This window comes from Engraulis encrasicolus, chromosome 17 (assembly GCF_034702125.1).
Source record: "Engraulis encrasicolus isolate BLACKSEA-1 chromosome 17, IST_EnEncr_1.0, whole genome shotgun sequence".
Taxonomy (NCBI): domain Eukaryota; kingdom Metazoa; phylum Chordata; class Actinopteri; order Clupeiformes; family Engraulidae; genus Engraulis; species Engraulis encrasicolus.
In genome coordinates this window covers 15,567,472-15,592,271 of record NC_085873.1, presented here as the reverse complement: position 1 = coordinate 15,592,271, position 24,800 = coordinate 15,567,472, and the positions used below count along the sequence as shown (strand labels likewise).

General features: G+C 43.8%; 1 protein-coding gene across 2 annotated transcripts; it reads left to right on the top strand.

Annotated features, from left to right (window-relative positions):
- The first annotated feature begins 201 nt into the window (after nt 1-201).
- Nucleotides 202-24,800, top strand: slc16a5a (solute carrier family 16 member 5a). 2 transcript variants are annotated; one of them, XM_063221847.1, is made up of 7 exons: nt 202-290; nt 1,210-1,717; nt 5,109-5,252; nt 7,455-7,734; nt 8,683-8,990; nt 14,290-14,538; nt 20,810-24,800. In XM_063221847.1, exons 2-7 carry the CDS (start codon nt 1,336-1,338, stop codon nt 21,115-21,117), a joined length of 1,671 nt encoding a protein of 556 aa, XP_063077917.1. In that variant the 5' UTR covers nt 202-290; nt 1,210-1,335; the 3' UTR covers nt 21,118-24,800. The 2 variants fall into 2 exon arrangements, with proteins under 2 accessions (XP_063077917.1, XP_063077916.1); XM_063221846.1 differs by having other exon boundaries at nt 8,680-8,990.

Here is a 24,800-nt window from a genome sequence, read left to right as displayed (position 1 = left end):
CCTGCGACGCGCCGTTCTACTGGGCTACCTAAAATTATTATTAATATTTCGTCCGGCGTCAGAAAAACAACAGCGGTGGGCAATGGCGTAATGACTGCACATAACGTTTCCCACCTTTTGTCCAATATCGTTGCGTCTATCGGACCTCGCGTCTTTTCTCCTCCCACTAAAGGGAACATGATCCTCTTGTCTAATAGCGAGAACGAGCGCTTGCGCACCCCAGATGGAAGTCTGGACGAGAGAAAGAAAGAAATGGCTGTGCAAGGAAATATACCAACAGACCAGTATTGGTGAGCTACCATCAATTACCACATTATGGCTCCATGTATAGTGGTGTAGGCTGAAATTAGTCGAAATGCGCTTTCTTCCCTTGACCGCTAAAGGTACCAGCCTGGGGCTATCTCATGACGGCAATTTCTAGTTCTGTCGGTTCTTGTGGGCATACTCCGTAAGAATGGGTGCCTCTGAAAGTCATATTTTAAGCGTTGGCCACCCAAATCTATACGTTGTTCAGGGTACTATGTACAACATTTGCCTTGTGGGTGATGAAACCAAACGTTAATTTCCAAGGCTACATTTTTTCAGTCTTGTACGTTTTTGTTTATTTTGTTTAGGCTATCTTTAAGTCTGGGGTTTGGCGAACCATAGACATTTCATAGTTCTGCGTTTTGCGTTATTCATGTGCATGTTTTCCTCCCTGAGTGGTCACAGCGCAGCCTGTAGACATTAAGATATGGAGAGGAAGGAAGTGAAGACGATCCATCAACCTAGAGTCTCTCTTTTAAAAAAAAAAAAAAAATTGAAAAAGTCTGGAAGTCCTGCACAAATGACGCGTTGTTCGCTGTTTTGACAGGTCTAGCCATGGGCGCACATCCTTTCTGTTGGCTACCTGTAATACCGGTAGGCTATTTGTCTTGGATCTAAACGCAAACTGGTTGATGCCAGTGAGTTAAAAGTTGGCAGAGTGTGACTGACGATACAGTACTTGCCATATTCACCTTCTCAGAATAATTTATGGTTGAGCACATGGCCAGTAAATGGTGCTGCTTTTAGTTCATAATTTTGTATAACCCAGAATAACTTTCACAGTAGGCCTATATTTTCTGTCAATTATTCAATTTATTTAGTCTGTTTCTACACATCACACATGTGGTACATAAGGATAGGTGTTGTATTCTTATATGTAATGCCTTTTTCCTGCTGTATCAGAACAAGCCCATGAAGAACAGTCAGTTTGACTGACATGGAATGCTGTAGCCGGCGTGCATCGCAGCCCGCGCAGATACCGACTGGCAGTGGGAGCAGCAGAGGGCCTTTGGCCACTAGTCCGTGGAGATGATGACCAGCAGCGAGGAGGGCGACAGTGCTGAAGTCCATCATCAAGAGGATCCCTCCACCCTGGACCTCCATGGGACCAGAGTATCATCCACGGAAGCTGACCCTGAGGAGGGAGGTGGTGGTGGGGGAGATATGTCGGACCCAGACCCGGACCCACCGCCATCCACCAGGACCCCACTCCCACCAGCAGCCATCGAGGCACCCGATGGAGGTTGGGGCTGGGTGGTGTTGGCTGCCACCATCTTGGTGCTGGCCTTGACGCTGGCTTTTCCGTCTTGCGTGGGCATCTTCTACACGGACCTCCAGGCGGAGTTCCACGCCACCAACAGCGAGACATCCTGGGTGCCCTCCATTATGACCTCTGTCCTCCATGCTGGAGGTACAGTATATTTTATTAATGGCGCCTTAGTGCAGCTCCTCCATTTAAAAGAGGTCTACTGTAGCCTCTTTGTGCAGATATGCCCGTCAGCCCATTCATTCTTTTCTGCAAAGACTTAACTACATCATAACAACATTGCAATGCCATTATAGCCAGGCCACCCCTCCTTGTGATGGAACACCTAAGGCGTTGCTTCTAGTCAGGCCAGGAGCAATAAAAATATCGTTTCTCAGCTCCGGAGAAACCTGGAACTGCACCTACTTTGTTGGGAAGCGATCAACTTGTAGCAGCTCCAACGGCCCTGGGTAGAGGTGTGTTCAAGGCAGTGACGTGGTTTAAGCAGAGACGTTCTATTGGGACTAAGAACATGTTTGGTTTAAACGTCGACACAGCCTTTTCTGGCCTCGACCAGTAGCAAACCGAGGGAGGCGGGTTAACCAGACAGTTTGGGAAGCATTATTCATTATCTTCTTGGTTAGACCAACATCTAGGTATGAGATTTGAAAGTCGATAATCGGACAAATGCCATTACACAGAGAGCGAAACTAACAGATTAAGACTGTCTCATTCCTATTTTTATTTATAACAGTGTTATAACACAGGCTCTACACAAGTAGTTCATAGTATTATACGATTACCATTACCTACATTTTTTTGATCTCTTACTTAAAACTCTTTAATGTCATAGAAATGCTATTATGTAGTTGAGTTTTTGAGTCAGATTTTACTAGTTGTAGAGCCTCTATTACCGGTATTAGCTCGTTGTTACCACAACGGTAATGGCCAAGTCTTAATCTGTTTCTGTTAATCTATTTAATCTGTAATCTGTTACTCTTGGCAAATGTCATAGCAATGTTGATATGACATAGTTGCAATATAGTTGTAATTAACCATACAAAAAAACGTTTGTGAAGTACTAATGTAAAGTGGTAGAGATTAGAACTATGTTTGTCTACATCCAAACACGTGTGTGCTTTCAGACTTTTACTGCCACCAAGATGCAATGGGAAATATTACAGATTGAGTTATTCTAGACAGCATTCTGTAGACTGATCAAAGCGGCTACTGTAATATTCAGAAGGAAGAGCATGTTACAAGCATTTGACTACAGACATGACCCTCAGCTATGTTTGCTGTGTAAAAGGTTAATTTGTTGCAAGAAAGCAGAAAGAGAAACCCAAGGGTTCAACAAAATCAACTATCCTTACATAAACAGGGAGATTGGATGCAACACTTAACTTAGGGGTGGGCGATATGGCAAAAATGTTGTATCACGATTTTTTAACATGAAATCACGATATCGATTTTTTATCATGATCTTCCATCCAAAAAATAAAAACTACAAAAAACAACTTTCATATACTTGCAATTTGTAATTTGCAGTCAATAAAATGTTAACACACTGATGATGTGTACAAGATGAATAAAAAAATGTAAAGAATAAAGTGAAGACAACGACACAAGTGAGAAAACGTCACTCTAATACGGATAATAAACATCTTCACTGCAAGACGATCTATACGATTTCTCCACTTTGGCAGATTCGAGACGATATTTTACTCAATATCGCGATTCACGATATAATATCGTCATATCGCCCACCCCTAACTTAACTGTCACCTCACTCTTTCAACTTCCTGTTCTGAAAGAGGAAGCTTGTGACTATCGCTGCCAGAGTCTTATCCATTATCTCGTTCAGTGAAATGAGAAGACTGACACACTGTTATCAGCCAGACGGCAAACAAATGCTGATGTTGAATATGTCTGTCGCACATCAGGCGTGTTCAGACCTGTGCAGTCCTGTAGAGGTTTTGAACCCTGGCCTCAGAGAACAGAACCCTTGCCTCATCTTTGATCCAAACAAATTGTGAACAAGCTGATGCCTGACAGCTGGCAGCCAGAGAAAACACCTGTGCTAAGTACACAAGAAGAAGAACCGCACTGTTTGTTTTATTTCCCATTCTTTGCTTTCTGATGCCAGGGATCTCAAACAGTATTTGTACTCCAAGCAAACTCTTGTTTCTCTTCATATTGGGATGTCTGGGGGTCTCAAAAATGGTTTTTTTTTGTAGTCTAATCAAGCTGTTGTGGCTGATTACTTTCAAATGATCTCCAGCTCAGTTTGTAGTTTAACCACTTAGCGCAGCACCTATGTTATAACCTTACTGTCACCAAAATTGTAATGTCTATGTGTCTTAATCTTGTTACTTAAGGCTCTCGGCACTGTAGTAGCAATGTTGTTATGATGTAGTTGAGTATTTTCAGCAAAAAGTGAATAGGCCCGCCGGCGACCCCTGCTGCAGTAAGAGGCTACCCAAGCTCTTGCGGCACTCAGCCCACCTTGAAAGATTTCCTCATGGATATCGAAAGTCCTTTAGGAACTTCTGAATGTGCTGCTTTGCTTTGCTTTCAGGCCATTAAGAGTTGAGTACACACGTTGGGCTTTTCAGGTATAAGGTTACGAGGGGCGGCATCTGTTCTTGTTTGCTCTTGCGATAAGCAAGGTATCGAGGTATGCGTATAGCCATGCTACCATGTCGGGATGTAAATTCTTTGCGTATAGACGCCATATCAGTGCATAACTGTTGGTGTGCCAAAGTTGTGTGTGTGTGTGTGTGTGTGTGTGTGTGTCCGTGTCCGTGTCCGTGTGTGTGTGCGTGCTTGCGTATGTGTCCGTGCGTGTGTGTGTGTGTGTGTGTGTGTGTTTGTTGTGTGTGTGTGTGTGTGTGTGTGTGTTTGTTGTGTGTGTGTGTGTGTGTGTGTGTGTGTGTGTGTGTGTGTGTGTGTTTGTTGTGTGTGTGTGTGTGTGTGTGTGGAAACCCAACAATGGATGTGAGTCACACTGCCCTATGAACTTCCACCACATGAGTGCACAGACGGCACTTTGTTCAAGACTGGTATTTGCCAAGGCAAAGAAGGCTTCCAGATTATGACGGGCTAATCGGGGCCATAAAATGGCTCTGGGCCATTTTCAATGCGGCGCGTGAGGACAGGCTCGTGTTTGTGTGTGTGTGTGTGTGTGTGTGTGTGTGTGTGTGTGTGTGTGTGTGTGTGTGTGTGTGTGTGTGTGTGTGTGTGTGTGTGTGTGTGTGTGTTTGTGTGTAAGGGGGGCCCCAGGCCGCATGGGGCGCGTGTTAGCGGTATATAGAGAGTGGTATGGAAAAATACCCTCTAATCTGTTGTTCTGTGGAGGAGAGAGAGAGAGAGAGAGAGAGAGAGAGAGAGAGAGAGAGAGAGAGAGAGAGAGAGAGAGAGAGAGAATGATACAGTAGATAGAGAGAAGGATGTTTTCTGAAATGTTCACATGTAAATAGATATGCATGTTATTTTGTGCGTGCGTGCATGCATGTGTGCGTGCGTGTTTGCGTGCATGTTTGTATTCCCTCTGCAGGTCCGCTGTGCAGTATTCTGGTGGAGCGGTTTGGCTGCAGGGCCACGGTGATGTTTGGCGGCGTCATGAGTGGCATGGGCATGGTCTGCAGCTCCTTCGTCAACTCCATGGAGGAGCTCTACATCACCGCTGGAGTCATCACAGGTCAGAGGACACACACACACACACAAAACACACACACACACACACACGTAACCCGACAAATGATAGTGCATTCCTTCCCCGTTGGGCCCGCAAACTGGCCACCACGCCATTGGGAGTCACAGCACGATCCCGCTTGAGGACCAGTCCGATAGCCCAGCGCTACCGATACTACTCCGTTACACACACACACACACACACACACACACACACACACACACACACACACACACACACACACACACACACACACACACACACACACGCACACACGCACGCACACAGAATAAAGTGCTGATCACACATCTCCAAGGTTTCACAGGAAACGAAGAAGGCGTCCTGTTCTTTGTGTGTTATACTGTACTTTACAGCACACCAGATAGTGGTCACTTTGAAGCCATGGGTATGTTACAAAATAGCATCACAGTGACTAGACATTCACTGACAGTGCACAGCTCAAGCAAAAAAGGATATGGCAAAGACAACACACACATGCACACGCGTGCACAAGCAAATATGTACTGTACAGTTTAGAAGCTTTATTAATCTTTGGGGAAAGTAGCCCCACAATGCACACTGTACAGTACCGCCAGTGGCACACTGTAATTGTCATTGAATTGTTAATTAACATAGCACTACTCCACTATGATATAACACAGGCCCTTAAGTGATACACTATGACTCTGTCATTGCCATTCTGGTAACAGCAAATGTATAACGTCATGTTTTAACGGGTTAAGGTGGCAATAATATTGTAACAATGTAGCCCTACAGTACAACATTGTAACAATGTAGCCTTACAGCAGGGATGCACAACTTTCATGTTAAGGAGGGCCACATTTTGATCATGGTCACGATCAGAGGGTCACATAACCATGGATCTGACAGCTTGCAACTCGTAAAATCCAAAAGGTTGTTGTTTGGAAGGAACTGTATAATTACAACAGATTGATTCAGCAGTATATCTGGTCATTTTCTTTTTAATTATGTTTTATCTAGGGGCCGCACTGAGTGAGGAGGCGGGCCGCTTGTGGTCCCCGGGCCTCCAGTTGCCCATCACTGCCTTACAGTACAGCATTTTAACAGTGTAGCCTTCCAAGGCCCCTCTACATGGTTGGCCGTGGACATATAGAGAAAGTGAAGTAGGGCCACTTGCTCCTACTTCATTATCCATGGGCCAAAGTGCCCTAGCAAGAGACACCACAGCCCCAGGGAACACAGCTGAAGTGGCTACTCGTGCTAGCATGTGTGAATGTATTAAACTCAGATGGATGATATGCTTTAACGATTCGCTTTAACGATAGCGATTAGAGATGTAACTACAACTAAAGTAAGTTGAAATAATACAAATCTCATAGTTATTAACATTTTAATGTTATAATTATATCATAATATATTATTTATATAGAACCAACTACAAGAAGAAGAGCGATAACAAGAAGTTCCTACAGTTACATAATAGTAATAATAATAATAATGATGCGCTTAATATTATTTATAATTGCATTATTGTTTAGTAATGTTACTATTTAGTAATGTCATATATAATATCTTATTATTTTGTTGTTGACGCTGTTGTTACAGCAGCAGTGTTCAACCAAACAATAAAAGCATATTACGTCATGTACGCCCTTTGGCGGAAGTTAATCGTGTCCAGTCCTACCTGGTGGGTCTCCAGCTATGGCGACACATGATGATCACATGACGATGTTGTATAGGACATGTTCAGTAGAGCATGTAATCCCACTGCAGCTTGGCTACGTTCACCCTCAGGTTTAGTTCCCAGTTCCTATGGGAACAAAGCTGCCCATTAGGGAATGTGACCATTTTTGCTGTGTTATGGTATGCAGTGTTAATACTACAGTATTTCATATTCTGCCTCGAAATACAGTAATTGTATCTACATTGAAGATGTGTCAATTACACTTTGGAAAAAAAGCTTTAAAAACATTCTTGCACATAACAGTCCTGTGGCTTGGGACACATACAATTTAAATATAAAGATATGCTAATGTCTGCATGCATGCATACTCTATATGCTTATGTATTGCTTGCAAGTTTGGCCCTTGTCCAAAGGTGAATTTCTTAGAAGTTCACTTTACAAAAAAACTTTACGACAAGGAAATCCTGTTGTGCATGCAACTTGAAACGCAATATCTCTCTCAACTTGACCTCTCCTCTCCTCTCCTCTCCTCTCCTCCTCAGGCCTGGGTTTCTGCTTCAGTTTCCAGCCTGCCGTCACCATCCTGGGCCAGTACTTTGTGCGCCGGCGTCCCTTCGCCAACGCGCTGTCCTCCACGGGCACAGCCCTGGGCCTGTCCGTGCTGCCCTTCTTGGGCCACTACCTCCACCGCGAGTACGGCTGGCGCGGCAGCTTCCTGGTGCTGGGGGGAGTGCTGCTCAACTGCTGCGTGTGCGGGGCCGTCATGAGACCGCTGGTGCCCCGACGGAGGCAGCCGCCTAAGGCGGCGACAGATCCCTCATGGTGGGTTTTACCCCTTTGCATAGAGCCTATCTGTTAGTCTCCGTAACGTCATAGCGATGTTGTCAGGAGATGGCACAAGTTGGCTTGTGGATGTTAAATCTTACTAGCCACACATGGGTATACTCAATATCAGTCAAAGTGGCTAGTAAGTTTTATTTTCTACCAGCCAAACAGAATTTGGCAGGTTGGTGTATTGTTATGATTTAGTTGAGTCTTTGCAGCAAAGTGTGAAAAGGCCCGTCAGCAGGCCCATCTGCACAAAGAGGCTACAATGGTGCTGTGTGTGTTGGTGTATGGTGTCTCCTTGCTGTGTGTCTTATGTCCTATCTTGTCCTAACTGCAAGAGAAGCAATCAACTGAGAGTGACAAAATCCGCTCCATTCCGTTGTTTTTTCTTGGACTGTCCTGACTGAATGAGGCAAACGAGGAATGACAAGTCACGCTGCATATGCAACTTTTTAAAAGTTTGTTGGTTGCGCTGACGTTTCTATATTTAAAAAGTCGCATTGTGACTGACAGTTAATGTATTTGCACTTGGCATACTTAACGTCGCAAATGTAGAATCTACACATTGTGGATAGGGAACCAATTTTGTCTCATTCACACGTTTGCAATTAGGACACAGAGTTGTGTTGTGTCGTTGAAAGTGTCTTGTGTCGTTGTGTCGTTGATTTTCTTCTGGGAACAGTGAAGGATCGATTTATTTATCTTTATATTCATCTGTCCACTTGTCTATTTATGTACGTATCTGTGTTTCTTAACTGGTGTACTGGGACCCGAGATTAGGTTGCGGAGGGGTCCAGGGTCGGTCGTGGAGCTGTAGTGTAAAAACAGCATAATATAATGCCAGTGGAAAATGATGGATCCCAGGTCTATTCCAGTTAAGAACTACTGATGTACTCTCTCTCTCTCTCTCTCTCTCCTTCTTCCTCCTTCCCGCTTCAGCAGCACAGGCACGGAGCCGTCCGGTAAGCGCGGCAGCGTGGTGCGATCGTGGCTGAAGGGAGCGCTGGCGACGCTCCACAAGAACATGGCGTTCGACCTGCTGCTGACCAACGTGCGCTACCGCATCTACGCCGTGGGCATCACCTGGATGATGCTGGGCTTCGTGGTGCCGCTGGTCTACATGGTACCCTACGCCACCACCTCGGGCATGGAGCAGAGTGACGCCGCCCTGCTGCTCTCCATCCTGGGCATCATGAACATCTTCATACGCCCGCCCATCGGCCTCGTCCTCAACCTGCCCTGGTTTAAAGGTACTGTCTGCCCATTGTGTTCAATAATATATTACTAAGACCTGTAATGTTGAAATGCGTAATGTCATAGTAGTGTGATATGGACCTCATGAACATCTTCATTCGCCTTCAAGCTGTCCTGGTTTAAAGGTACACTACTGTCTGTTGTGTTTAATAATAAGGTATTACTAAGACCCGTCATGTTGAAATGCTTAATGGAAAGCAAACTGATCTACTTCAAAAAGACTAGGTCAGGGATGACTGGAGCCCTCAGATACTTTTTAGTTATTTTGTTATGGTGCAAGCATAATGACTGATGAGTCACACTCGCCTCATCTTCAACCTGCCCTGGTTTAAAGGTACAACACCTCCTGACTATTGTATTTAATAATGATCTATTGCCAGTACATTGTACAGTATTTGATGAGTTGTCAAAAAGTAGATGTACATTTATGATGTCAGGTTATTTCACTGTACCTGAGATAGATAGACTGCATTGTTACTGAAAATAATGAATAGCCTTCAGTAAAAAAAAACAAAAAGCACTGCCTCAAATTTGATCTAACCAGCTCAGAATCAGCTTAACATGAGACATGTACTGTACTGTAGTCTACTATATAGTAAATGTAGGCCAGTCACTTGTTGAATTCAACTATGGTGGGAGGAACATTCTTAAAAGTTTTTTTTCTAGTGTTACTTTTATACACTCTGCTGACGCTTGTACTCTTGATGCTTGTGTGTGTGCTCGTGTGTGGGGGTGTATATGTACTGTACTGTATATGTACTGTATGTGTGTATATGTTTGTTTGATTCTTTGTGAAAGTATTTAAGTGTGGAGCTTAAAGGGGCACAGCACTTAATCCCTCTGAATGAGTGTGAGGGCTGTTAATAGGCTTGCACAACAATGTGTTGATAATAGCCAATGTTTGCCAAGAACATATTTTTTTCAGTTGATTAAAATGTTGCCCTTCACACTACATGACACCTCCAGTATGAATGGGAGACCTTTGCTCCAGGTCAAGGGAGTAAGGAATACAATATCAGCGTGACAAAGCACAGCACATGAACGCTGTGTACACACTACACTCATGCTCTCTCCCACACACACCTGACTTACGTTGGACTCACCCTTGGCTCCTTTGGCTCCTTTGGCTGGCTCTCTGTCTCCCCTCCACTCCCTTAGTTTTCAGAGTGAGAAGTCCGCACACTTAGAATCCTTTTTGTCGTATTTTATTTTTTCCTGACAGGATAACGTTTCAACCTCAACAGAAGAAGACAGTTGAGGTCGAAACGTTATCCTGTCATGAAAAAATAAAATACAACAAAAAGGATTCTAAGTGTGCGGACTTCTCACTCTGAAAACTTCAGTTGGCCTTCGTCCTGCACCTTTCCCTGGGATGTGCACAATCCTCTCCTTCAACTGAATGTCCCCTCCACTCCCTCCCCTTGCTCTCTGTCTCCCCTCCACTCCCTCTGCACCATAGTATCTACTAGACTAATTCTGGCCTTGCCCCAGGGCAGACTCCTGACATGATGTTTAGTTTAGTTTAGATTGTCTGTGTGTGTGTGTGTGTGTGTGTGTGTACTCGTTACTTACTCTATATGAAAAAAAAACTAACCCCTCTTTGCAACTGCACTTGTTGTTCTGTATATCTCCTGTGCACTTTGTATTTGCTTGTGATGTTGGCTTGATTATGTCCTCTTTTGAAAGTCGCTTTGGTTATAAAGCGTCTGCCAAATGCAATGTAATGTAATATCACCATAACCTTTAATTTAATAAGTTAAGCAACAATTGGCCATAAACAGTAGTAGTAGTAGACTTTTTATTGTCACTATACAAATATAGCGAGATTGTGTTTAGTAGCAACCCACAAATGCCCACAAAATAAAAGATTAAACAGTAAATAAATAATATATAAAAATCCATAAAAATCCATGTGCATGTCACATTATCGATAGTCCTGAAGAATTGAGGGGGGGCAGGTGACGTATTGCGTTCAAGAGTCTGATGGCAGTTGGATAAAAGCTGTCCTTCATTCTCGTAGTGCGGGCACGCAGAGTCCTAAAGCGCCTGCCAGATGGTAGCATGGTGAAGAGCCTGTGACCAGGGTGTGTGTGATCTTTAAGGATGTTTAATGCTCTGTTTGTGCAGCGTGTATGGTGGATCTCCTCAAGTGTGGGTAGTTGGCACCCAATGATTCTCTCTGCTGTTTTAATGATGCGCTGTAACATCTTCTTGTTGTCGTGTGTGCAGCTGGTGTACCAAGATGTGATGCTGTATGTAATTACTGATTCAATTGTACACCTGTAGAAGTTAGTGAGCAGATCTCGTGGTAGCTGGGCCTTCTTTAGAGTGCGAAGGAAATATAGCCTTTGGGATCCCTTTTTAGCCATTGCAGAGGTGTTGGCGCTCCATGACAAGTCCTCGCTGATGTGCACACCCAGGAATCTGAAGCTCTGTACAACCTCCACTGGCTCCCCTCCGATGTTGATGGGTTGGTGGTAGTGGTTGCCCTGGCCACACCGCCTGAAGTCCAGGATCACCTCCTTCAGTCTTTGGGGTGGTGGTGACTCAGATGGTAGAGTAGCCTGTTCAGCAATCAGAATGTTGCAGATTCGAGCCCAGCTCTGCCTGACCCCATTGATGTGTCCTTGAGCAAGGTACTTTGTGCCTGGTGCCTGGTGCCTGGTGCCTGGTGCCTGGTGCCTGGTGCGTGGCAGCCTCTGCCAACATGTGTGAATGTGAGACATATAATGCAAAGCACTTTGAGTGCTCGAAGGAGTGGAAAGGCGCTACATAAAGGCAGTCCATTTACCATGGATTAATGGTTAGGGAGTTGGTCTTGAGATCAAAGGGTTGTAGGTTTGAATTCCATACAAGTAGGAAGAATGTCGGCCCCTTTCCACTCCAGTATCCTCATACAAGGTCGACCTACCACTTATTGCTCCAGGGACTACAACCAGTTCCCTGTATCCAAATAACTGAACTAAATAATTGTTTTTTTCTTGGGTTCAGGTGCAGGAGTATAAAGCCTGCACATCCATAAAGGTCTGACTTGGGAGAGACAACCAAATGAAGATGAATAGTGATGAATGTCCACTTCAACCAGGACTTTCTGCTCCCACTTGTCCACCTTTTACGCAACGTTTCGGGTGACAAACTCTTCTTCAGACGTCAAAGGCTTTTTTCCACTTTTTTTTTTACTGTGGATAAAGGTGCCAGCTAATTTGGAATGATATGCAAACCATGCAGTTAAGAAATCACATTCCTTTAGGATTATCTCCAGTTGTGTTGTTGGTGATCCTTTTTGGTTTGTGGATTCTGATATGACACCTTAACTGTGTTTGTCAGCGTGACAAAGCACAGCACATGAACGCTGTGTGTACACACTCATGCTCTCTCCCACACACACCTGACTTATGTAGGACTCACCCTTGGCTCCTTTTCCACCGCTCTCCGTCTCCCCTCCACTCCCTCTGCACCATATCACCAAAATCTTTAATTTAATAAGTTAAGCAACAATTGGCCATAAAAGGTCTTTGGGGTGATGGTGGCTCAGATGGTAGAGTAGCCTGTTCAGCAACCAGAATGTTGCAGTTCTGCCTGACCCCATCGATGTGTCTTTGAGCAAGATACTTAAAGGATAACTTCTTCCAATTTCAGCATGCTGTTGTATTGCTCACGCTAGGAGTCGACCGATACAGGTTTTTTAATGGCCGATGCAATACCGATTTTTTTTTCATCACCCTTGGCCGATACCCGATTTCAGATACCCGATATTTAGGGCCGATATGGGTTAAAAAAAAAAAAAGGTTAAAAAAGGACATATATTCCAGGTCTCAAGTTAAAAATAAACATTCCTTTAACATTATCAAATTGAGGTAGAACTTGTAAGATTTAAACACCCACTCTAACAATCAAGTAATGTCTAACAATCAAGTAATAAAAAAAATAAAGTGTCTTGGTGCTATAAAAAAACCTGAATGACATAAAATAATGAATATTGCGTATCGGCCAAAACCACACGCGTATTGGCCGATACGATACACTTAAAATATGCAAATATCTATCCTTAGCTCACGCTACCCTTGACTTGTCAGTAGGCCTACCCGGTGATGCTACAGTTTTCGACTCAGCCCTTTCCGAGTTCTAAGCTATTCTAATGGGGGCAGACTTTGTTTACATTATAAACTTTCTTAACATAGGCCTACTCCAAATATTATCCCAAAAGGTATCACTGTTTGCTAGTTGTCTGCTGATGTTGCATAACCGTTTGGATGTTATTGGGAATAAATGTATTTATTTTAAATGAATAATAATAATAATAATAATACATTTGTTTTTAAATGTAAAAAAAACGTGCATGGTGTGTGGCAGCCTCTGTCATCGGGTGTGAATGTGAGGCTTATGATGTAATGTGCTCGAAGGAGTGGAAAGGTGCTATGTACTTTAACAGTCCATTTACTATGGACTAATGGTTAGGGAGTTGGTCTTGAGATCAAAAGGTTGTATGTGGCCCCTTTCCATTCCAGTGCCCTCATCCAAGGTTTACCTGCCCTTGTGCAAGGCACCTAAGCACATATTGCACCAGGGAGGACGGCAACCATTACCCTGTACCGAAATAACTGGGTTTTTTGGGTTAAAGGTGAAGGAGTAGGATAAAGCCTGCACATCCATAAAGGTCTGATTTGGGAGCCAAACAGTCAAATGAAGATGAATAGTGAAAAATGTCCGCTTCAACCAGGATTTTTCTGCTCCCCCTTGTCCACCTTTTACGCAACATGTCGGGTGACAAACTCTTCTTCAGACATCAAAGGCTTTTTTCCACTTTTTTTTACTGTGGATAAAGGTGCCAGCTAATTTGGAATGATACGCAAACCATGCAGTTAAGAAATCACATTCCTTTAGGATTATTTCCAGTTGTGTTGTTGGTGATCCTTTTTGGTTTATGAATTCTGACACCTCAACTGTGTCTGCGTTCTTTCATCATTCCTAACATAATGGGAAATGTTTTCAATATTTTCATTTTAACTATGTAGCACTGAGCTATCGGTCAGGACCTTTATCTCAGCAATATAGTTCTGTCACCCCGAACTGGACTGTTGACTGGTTGGTAACAGATTCAAGCAGAGTGGCTAACTGGCACAGCAGGATCACCTGACTTACATATCCAACAGCTCAGCTCCATCTGTCTTTATGTCTCTCTCCCTTTCCCACCTACCTCAGGCTACCATTTTAAAGGCTTTCTTTTCTATTCTATTCTACATAACACCTCAACTTTCTTTCTGTTTGTCTTTCCCTCCCTCTCTGCCTCCTCAGGCCGGCATGTTTACATCTTCAGCTTTGCCCTGCTGCTGAACGGCCTGAGTAACGCCATCTGCTGCATCGGGCCCAGCTTCCAGGTGCTGCTGGCCTACGTGCTGGTGTACGGGCTGTCCATGGCCGTGGTGGGCTCGCTGGTCTTCACCGTGCTCATGGACACCGTGGAGATGCGGCGCTTCCAGCCCGCCCTCGGCCTGCTGTCCGTCATGGAGAGCTTCACGCTGCTCATCGGACCACCACTCGCAGGTGGGAGAGAGAGAGAGAGAGAGAGAGAGAGAGAGAGAGAGAGAGACAGACAGAGAGAGAGAGAGAGAGAGAGAGAGAGAGAGAGAGAGAGAGAGAGAGAGAGAGAGAGAGAGTGTGTGTGTGTGTGTGCGTGTGTGTGTGTGTGTGTGTGTGTGTGTGTGTGTGTGTGTGTGTGTGTGTGTGTGTGTGTGTGTGTGTGTGTGTGTGTGTGTGTGTGTGTGTGTGAGTTGCTATAGCCTGGTGTTGCTATACGTATTGTACACGTGAGGTCCGTCCAATGCCCCTGTCCTAAGATTTGCTTTTCTTGTTGCAAATGATGATGCCGGAAGAGTAAATCTGGAGTTAGGGATGGGTCTGCAATTCTTTAGTGAATGACAGTCAATGGGAAGTCCCCAAAATGATAACACTGCAAATAGGTGTGTGTGTGTGTGTGTGTGTGTGCGTGTGTGTGCGCGCATGTGAGTGCGCGCATGTGTGTGTGTGTGTGTGTGTGTGTTCCCACCACAGTCTTAATTGTTTGAAGCTAATTGTAGCTTGGCTTGTGGCTTAACAGCTTGAACAAGATAAACAGTACTTTTGAGCTGATGCCTTTATGGCTGTCAGTCAGTCATTCAGTCTGTATACAGTAAACACGGGATGTCACGCTAGTCTTGCTGTGTGGATGGTGGAGCCCGCCCCGTTACGAGCTGCTTGCTCACCTGTTGGCACTCTGACTGGTGTTTTGAAATACTCCCAGAGGCCCTGCACTTTTACTGAGGGAGGTTGGTTGGTACTTGCCTCACGTAGCCCTGTCTTTCATCACACAACAACATCGGCAGGCACAGCCTTGCACTTGTTGTACCGTACGTCTTTCGCCACTGATGAGTCCAAGCAACGTCTGCGTCATACAGCTTCAGTAAATCAAATCTGCCACATTCATTTTTTTTACATCTCAGAACTCCCATAGTAGCAGAACAGTGTCTGGTTGTGTAAATGAGTAATCAGTTACGTGTAAAAAGGGTTTCCAGTAGAGATCACCGTCATAGGAGAGGAAACAGCTCGCTCATAATGGCCAAACGACCGTAATGACGTTTATGCGCAATGTTTTTTCCGTTTGAAGAACGTCATAAAAGCAAACAACTCGTAATGACTGAACGACCGACTCCTGGAGTGGGAAGGGACTTAGGGGAGTGTGTAGACTTGGGGGTATTTCTTCAGGAGACAAATCTGCCTCATATGTTATCTCATTTGCAGAAGAGTCTACACATGTAAAAGGATCAATTTCGTGTAATGTTTCCGGTAGACAACGTCATTAAAGAAAACAACAAACGTATGTATGATGACCGAATGACTAATGCCTGGAGGGCCGTAGGTGTTTTGAGATGTGGGGATCTTGAGGAGTTGTTTGTAGAGACCAATCTGCCTTAATCTTTATCTTTAAACTCAGTAGCAGAAACAAGTGATGTCTGGAGGCCCGTAATGGCTTTAGATGCTACACTGTAAAAGATTTCAAGCTGAAATTTACAGCTAATTGATGGGGAATAATTGCCAGCAAATTGTTTTAAATTTACAACAAATTGCAGAAAAAAAACAGTTGCCAGCAAGTCGTTTAAAATTACAACACTGTTCCGTTTTCAAAACTACTCTGACCATGGCACATGTCCTGCCCCCTCATCCGCCCGCCTCCTCCCGCCTCCACCCCCGCTGCCCGCCTCCATGTCTGAGATGCCTTCAACATAGTATCGTCCCCATCCTCCACCATGACTGAGATAGCATGGTACCATAATGCCACTCTGCTCTAAGCATATACGTCTACAAGTTCAGCCTTGCATGGGTGAGGCACAAATAATAAATCACTCAGCATAGTGCTGTCACAGTGACAGTGATAGTTTCCTCAAGAGGACTTTCATTTATCAAGTCATCTCAAAGGGGGGTTCAAAAACAGTCACAATAAGGACTGTATGGATATGCATTTGTCAATCCAATCAAGTGGCCTAAATTTAATATTATGCAAAAAAACACCATAAAACATGCTATGCTACAAGATGGCTCTCAAAAAGATGGAACAAACCCAACCAGTTAACCTGTCAGGCAGCCAACCAGTTAACCGGCCAGGTAGCCAACTGGCCTTGACAGACTGGCTGGTTGACTGACCAGCTGCCTGTCCGATTCACTGGCTGGTTGACTGGCTGCCTGGCTAAACCAGGTTTAGCCAGGCAGCCAGTCAACCGGACAGGCAGCTGGCCAGTCAACAAGCAAGGCAGCAAGCCAGTCAACTGACCAGGAGGACAGGCTGTTAGTCAACCTGCCAGGCAGCTAGCTGGTCAACTGGCACTATGCTGTCAGCCACCTTGTCAACAAACCAACCACTCATCTAGTCGGCTAATCAATTGATTGCCAATACCAGTGAGCGCCAGTGAGTCAGGCGCTATGCTGTGCCATTCAGACAAGCAACCAAAGCAGTGTGACAGTCCAGGTTTATATAGTGGGGCAAGTGAACCATGTGACCAGAGTAATCAGGCATTGGGCAGGTGCTGGCAATCATTGAATCACGGCATGAAAGTGATTAGTAATAAAGTGAGGCAAGGCACTAATTGACAGATTGGTTAGGTATAGAGTGTGACAACAGAGCAACAAGAGAGATCTGTATCAAAAAGGTAACAAGTTCCTAGAATGTTCCAATCATTGATGCTCCTGCTCTAGAACTATAGTTTAAAAAACAAACTGGGCTCCTTCTAAGATAGTGTTAAAAAACGTATAAGGATATTCTTCAATGGATTGGTTTTGGCCATTGTTTATATGTTAACATTGTTTTAGAATGCGCATATCAAAACTTCAGTTCCAAAAAGTTTTTATTCTGATCCATGTGTATAAGTAAACATTCCATATATATGTGGAATTGTCTACACTGGGGTTGGACAAAATAACTGAACACTTGTCATTTTAATGTGTGGGAAGTTTCATGGCTCAAGTGGGCCAGCCTGTTGGCCAATCTTCATTAATTGCACATTGCACCAGTAAGGTGAAGTTGAGTTAAATTGCTGGTGATAAGTTACCAGCTAATTGTTGAAAAATTACAACAAATTGCTAGCGAAAAAGTTGCCAGCTCATTGTTGTAAAATTAAAACAGATTGCTGGTGAAAAGTTGCCAGCTAATTGAAGTAAAATTAAAAGCAAATTGCTGGCAAAAAAAGTTGCCAGCTCATTGGTGTGAAATTAAAATTAAATTGCTGGTGAAAAGTTGCCAGCTCATTGAAGTAAAATTAAAGCAAATTGCTGGCAATAAAATGTTGCCAGCTAATTGTTGTAAAATTACAACAAATTTGCTGGCAAAAAAAAGTTGCCAGCTCATTGGTGTGAAAAATTAAATTAAATTGCTGGTGAAAAAGTTGCCAGCTCATTGAAGTAAAATTAAAGCAAATTGCATGCAATAAAAAGTTGCCAGCTAATTGTTGTAAAATTACAACAAATTTGCTGGCAATAAAAAGTTGCCAGCTCATTGGTGTGAAATTTAAATTAAAACTGCTGGTGAAAAGTTGCCAGCTCATTGAAGTAAAATTAAAGCAAATTGCTGGGCAATAAAAAGTTGCCAGCTAATTGTTTGTAAAATTACACCAAATTGCTAGCAAACAGTTGTCAGCTAATTGTTGTGTTCTTCCAAACGCAAACACTGGAAAACTTCACAACATACAGTCTTTGAAAATAATGGTCCTGGGCCATTCCAATCCTTCTCATGGGATTTTGAGATATATTCTGTTGCCGAAGCCCTCATCAAAAAGCCCAAATTGAACCACAGGGGGGCTGCCACACCTGAGCATCGTTTATGCTCTATGACCTGCCCATCGTCTGTATAAATGGACAAACCATCATTGGCTTCTCCCATGCCCTTTTAGCAGAGAGAAGCCCGTTTTGAATTGCACTGAGCTGAAATTAGCACACCTGGACGTCATTTACAATCAGCTGGCTCATGACCAAAGAAGGTAGATTGGGTAAGCAGTATCACTCAATGGAAAATGCATTGGCCACAGTGTAGTAGTTGGGGGGGCAGTCGTGGCCTCAGTGGTAGAGCACTGGGTTGGCAACCCATGGGTTCCCGGTTCAGTGCCCCGACCGGACCGCAGCTGAAGTGCCCTTGAGCAAGGCACCTAACCCCCACACAGCTCCCCGGGCGCCACTCAGCAGGCAGCCCACACTGCTACGGACTAGTGTGTGTACTTCAATGGATTCACTTGCCCAAATGGGATAATGGAGAGAAAGAATTTCCCTTAGGGGACCAAAATTGGCTCCAATCCAAATAGGCTCCTATTGTCTCGTAGTACAAGGTGTTGCTTTAATGTCATAGAACTAATACATTTCTATGCTTAATGACATGGTGCGCATGGTCAGTGTGTGCTATGCTATGATTGATTAAAATTTGTACTCCGGTGGAAAGAGAATATCCGGTTGTCAGTGCTCAGTTTGTGGCCAAATTTACTGCAGCTGTCGGTCAGCATTAATTGTGGGGGATAATTAAGGACAGGTGACAAACATTCACTATTGTATCCTATGACCTGTTCCACACTTTACCATGCTTCCAATTTGACCATGGAAAGAAGAAAATTGGACTCCCCTTGCTATCATTCCGTACTATGCCTCGATGATGTCTGTAAACCCTCCTATGTCTACCTCCTTGCTCATGACCAGGTGTGTGCGATTGAAGAGTTCAAATCAGTTCAAATCCTCTCCACCTCTATCAGGCCTGTATGCATGTTTTAAAAGCATCCAATCAGAATGTGACCTGAGCTCCATAATTTCTGCATGTGGCTTTGCATACATTTGCATTAGGACAGCAGCCCTGACAAAACAGATCTTTACAACAGTATGATGTAAAAAGTATTATGTGCTGCTGTACATTTACAATTGTGAATTGTACTCTATATGATATCCCACAATGCATTGCACATTACAACAGTGAATAGTAAACTGGTATATACATCTTCTTGATGTAGAATTCTAATGTGAAATCACGACAATCTTTTACAGTGTAGGGAGTCGTGAGGAGTTCTTTTTCAGAGACAAATCTTTTTTCTTTATCTCATAGCTTATGTAAATGAATCAGTTGCACATGTAACCTTTCTGTGATTAACGACTGCTCCCGGGAGGTGCATAGAGGACTGTGTGCTGGGGTAGGGTAGGGTAGAGTAGGGTAGGGGGTGGGGGGGGGGAGTCTTCAGGAGTTTGTTTGGAAGACACACAAATGTAAGACTCCATGGTGACCACCTTTTACTAGTCAGCCATGTGTCTCAATAAGGTCACACCTGAGCACATTTGCGATCCCTGTGGAGTTACTGTAAATGTGTGTGTGTGTGTGTGTGTGTGTGTGTCTGTGTCTGTGTCTGTGTCTGTGTTTGTGTGAGTTGGGGTGGAGCGTGAAGTAGAGCAAAGTGTCTCTATTGTTGTTCAGGCCAGAATGACCTGACATTAGTACAGTACTTCCTCTGAATGCCAAGGAATGCTGGGCAGATTTGTTCCACTATATCCTTCAATTATTAAACTAAAAGTCACATTGCTCTCAGGGTTATTTTCTAATGAATAGGCGGGCACAGATAGGGATGAGGTGGTGCGAAAGCACCTGCCCCTTTGCCCTACTGGACAAAATAATGCCCTTTTTGAAAAAAAATAAAATAAAATAAGTTTTTATCACAATGTACAGTGGTCCATGATGACGTGATTACTCTACAGATGCTTCATGACCAAAAGCATGTGACAATAATGTCCTGAAATAATATATAGCCTCTATACCCTAGTAAGGCAGCTGGAAGTTCCACATGCCCCTGCCCCCCAAAATGTCTGTGCACGCCACTGTTCAAATGTTACCTTAATCATGAGGTTTTTCTTCTACCATCAGTGTCTAAATATTCATTATGACTGGGAAAATGCCGGGAAGATTGGGAACTTTTTCTTACATAAAAAGTTGGATCTCCATGACCTACATTCTGCATTTCCGGTGATAGACATGTAAATGTTAGTAATAGTAAAGTAAGCATTAGTAAATATGGCCTCAATCTTATGTACAAACTCAACATATAAAGCCCTACGTCCTTGATCACAAATTGCACGGACACCAATAGCGCACATTTGTTTTCATTTTGTTGTTCTGACCTTGTGGGGGCCAGAATCTTGCCATCCAAGCGCCGCATCTGGCCCCAGGGCCACCATTTGAATAGCCCTGCTGTATATCATGTTCCCAGTGCTAACTATCTCCACTTCCTGAACTGGGGTCCTGACTTCCTGTTGTTTGTCGTCCTCATAGGCGTCCTGGTGGACCGAAATGGCCTCTACGCCCACGTCTACGCCGCTTGCTCGGTTGTCGTGGTGACTGCTGCCCTGTTCCTCATGGTGTCGTTCTATGTGCTGGATCGGAGGGAGGCCAGGCTCAAACAGGAGCAGCAGCAGGAGCAGCAGGAGCAGCAGGAGCAGGTACCCCTCAACGGTCACCCACCACCAAAGGCCTGCGTCACCCTCGCCCAGGACTGCCAGTACCGCAGTGTGCCCACAGAGGGCGACCCTGAGAAAGGCACAGCCGAGGCTGCGATGGATGCAGTGGACAGCAGCCTGTGAGTGAGGGATGGGCAACTTGGATTCAGAAGCTGCAATTCAGTGCTATAGATTCCAAAAGATCTGGGTTTATCTGTCCAATTCATGGCACAACTGTACATATAGGTTTCTTGTATAAAAACGTTCCTGTCTGCGCTCGCAGCTGAGGATACCTCTGCAACCTCTGATTTTTAGGAAACTGGTGTCACTCAAAAATGTGCTCACTTGATTGGCTGCTTAGCATCTTGCCCCTCCTCACAGCGCAAATGTTTCGTAAACAGGAACCCTATCTGTAGGGACAGGTAAAACCAGGTTATTTGTGGCACTGGATTAAGGCTTCTGAATGCAGGCTCCCCATCACTGCCTGTCAGGGGACTGGAGTGGAGCCTGAGTACAGTAGGACCTGATGCTGCTGAACACGTCCACATAACCGGGCGCCGGATTTGTAGTCAAGATGTCATGCAGGGGGTTTTGTGTTCATCTGCAGTATAATGGACTACAGTACAAGATGTGCTTTACGCTCACGATGCGCATTTACAGTCAAGATCCAAGAGCCTTGCCTGTTTACTCAGCCTTAATGAATTGTCTGCTAATAGATGGCATAAAGCCATTATGTACAGACCTCATCTGCCACTGATATGATGATAGCCAACACACGTCACTCAGCCTGGCAGTGAGAGAGAACTGATGGCAGAACTTCAAAACCAAACAGCCTTCCACAGCTGGGCACCTAAAAGCTAGCCCTCGTCATGCAAAAAAAAGGAGGGGGACGCGACACAGCATCTCTACTCTTTGGGAGGAGTTATCACTGTCCACTCAGAAATGGTGGAAAATCACGGGAATGGAAATCAGTTAAATACAACCAAGCCAACCAAACCAAACAGCCTTCCAAAACTGGATACCTTAGCCCTTGCTGTGTGAAAAGCGTGGATGATGTAACCCACCATTCTCCAAAGAGCTTGGATGTCAGCAACTGGACTTCTTTGAGCTTTGAGCTCCTTATCTAAGGAGCTTCATCAGTTCTGGCCGACCCATTGTCCTTGTGCTTTGAGAGGATGATCATTGTTCACAGAAAGAGATAACGGTAATGGAAGTCATCTCTGGTTTATACACTGTACGGATAGTTACTTTATACACTGCTGCTACAGACGGGGGAACGTAAACTGTAGGGTCCATGTGATTTCAGATGGAATGTGTTGATGACACAAGCTGTGATATTGACTGGACATTCCTAAAGGAGAAAAAGAAATACAGCGAGTTGTTTACCCGCATTCTTCTTGCCCAAACCAAACAGAGTACATGGACTCTAAGCGTAGATCAGTGTGCAATCATTAAGTTTAAAGTCTATTTTACAATCATTTCCACACCACATATAGTGTCTGCTGTGATCATTATGCACATGCTAGCTTAAGTATTTTCCTACATGATAGTGTCTTTATCATCACTGAGTCAGTCCTCTAAGCCAAAGCCGTATGGTGCCTTAATCTATATTTCATGTTTTGCCATACACTCCAACATAGTTTTTTTTGTTTAAAAAAAAAAAATCAGAATTTAAACAAATTCAGAAACTGTCTGTCAATCTGTCTGTTAATTCATGTCAGTCTGTGTGTATAGACATACATGTGTTGTGTTTTGTATGCGCACACACACATGTCTGTTTGGCACACCCACAAGTCTGTCTGTTTATTTGTTTTCATGGGAAACTGTGTCAGAGATTAACTGTAACCTCTTCTGCACTTAACACCAGCAACAACCTTATTGTTTTGCTACAGGCCTATAATTACTTAAACGTGTCTGTAGGTGTCTTGGAGTAGCGCTGCTGTTTGAATGGATTTGAACTGGAGTGTGCGCTACAGCGAGGCCTTGCTAGATGGGCCTTTTTTCAGCTAATGTTATGTTGCTGAAAGGCTGGATTAGCCAAAGCCAAGCGACAATGGATCATTGTGGATGTAGTAGGTGTGGATTGAGTGGTGACATCGTCTTCAGTCACCTGCTGTTTTACAACCTCAAAAAGTCGACAAAATGTATGTAAAACCGCCAAACCCCTCTCCCGCCATGGTGACTTAGGCCTACCTGGCAACGCGTCTCCAGGTCCTTTTTCAGGTGCAGTGTACACTGTGCTCTGCAAAAGAACCTTCAGGTGAACTGTGAGAGGTCGTAAAAGTTCTCTGAAGAATCATAGAGGGTTCTTTTAAGAACGTTGAAGTTTTGGGCAGAATCACAAGGTTTCGTACCACCAGTGGCACACTGTAATAGTCATTGAAAAGTTAGAGTACCATAGTACTACAATACTATGACAGTACACAGGGCCTTTAGTAATGCACTACGAGTTGGTCATTGCCACTCTGGTAACAGCAAATTTACAATGCCGTGTCTTAACGGGTTAAAGAACCTTAAGTTGTTATTTCACAGTGGCAATGAGGGTTCCTCAAAGAGCCTTTGGGCTCCTGGGTTCTCTCAAGAACCCTCAAGAAAACCTTGAGGTTCTTCCCAGAGCCTATTTGGTAAACTTTTCGTGTCCTCAGAGATCTGCCGCCACAGTGGCAAACTGAAGATGTTTCTGGGAACTTTTAATTTTCTCAGGGTATTTTCACACCTAGTCCCCTGTAAGTGGACCAAAAGTGAACTGACAGCAAAATGACTCCATTTTGTTCATATGTGTTGTGAGTATTACAAAAAGAACCAGCTGCTCTGGTCCGTAGGCTTTCATGGTTTGTCAGTCCTCTTTTTGACCACACTTGGTCCTCTAAAGCTCACCTAGTCACAAGTGAAACTTGTCAGGATCATAAGTGAACTGTACTGCGACCACGTCAATAAAGGTCTCAGTACGGTTCATTTCCGAGGGGTCTGGAGTGACACGTCTGAGTTCACTTAAATGGCTAAAAGGGACCAGGTGTGAAAACACCCATAGTGTGTGCTATGCTGGAAAGAGCTATAGGTGTATTATATTCATGCCATCCATGATCATCATGTTCAGCGCTTCAGGTTTTTGTTTTTGTGATAAATAAGCCAGTATATTTGTGGCATATTTTTTTGCCAAAAAAAGAGGCCATTGTTTAAATGACTGAATATTGTGTATAGAATCATTGTATTTAAATGCCAATAAACATCAAGTATTTGGCTGAGGAAGGAAGGAGATGGGTTGTTCTTTCAAGTAGTCCATGAATAGAAGAAATGGTCTGATGCTTTGTGTCAAGGGTCTGCTATGTTTGCATGAGGGCATGTTTGGGCATGTCTGGCAGAGTAATGGACTAGCAGCCTAGTAGCTATAGAGATACAGAGTATGTATTGCATAAAAAGAAGCCACTGGACTGTATGACTTAACCATTGGCTCAATGTTAATATTCATTCAACTCACACGGTTACGCACAGAAATAGTCTACGTGCAAACTAATCTTAAACAGACACACAAGTGACTTACGTATTTTATTTGTTTGTTACTTAGTTATTTTGTATAAATGTCCCCATTTGTGTCCAGAAAGAAATGTATACGGTACTTTGCAATTATTTAAAGTGTGTATAGTATATACACTTAAAATAATTGCAAAGTATGGTAGGTATTTTTCAGGTACTTTTCACTTTCAGTCACACAATGTAGACTTTAGGCATCAGTTTGAGGATGGGAGCGACAAAATACTGTATAGTGGTGTCTGTTAATTCCATTATGGTTTGGAAATAACTTTCGCTTTGTTAAGTGTATACATTTT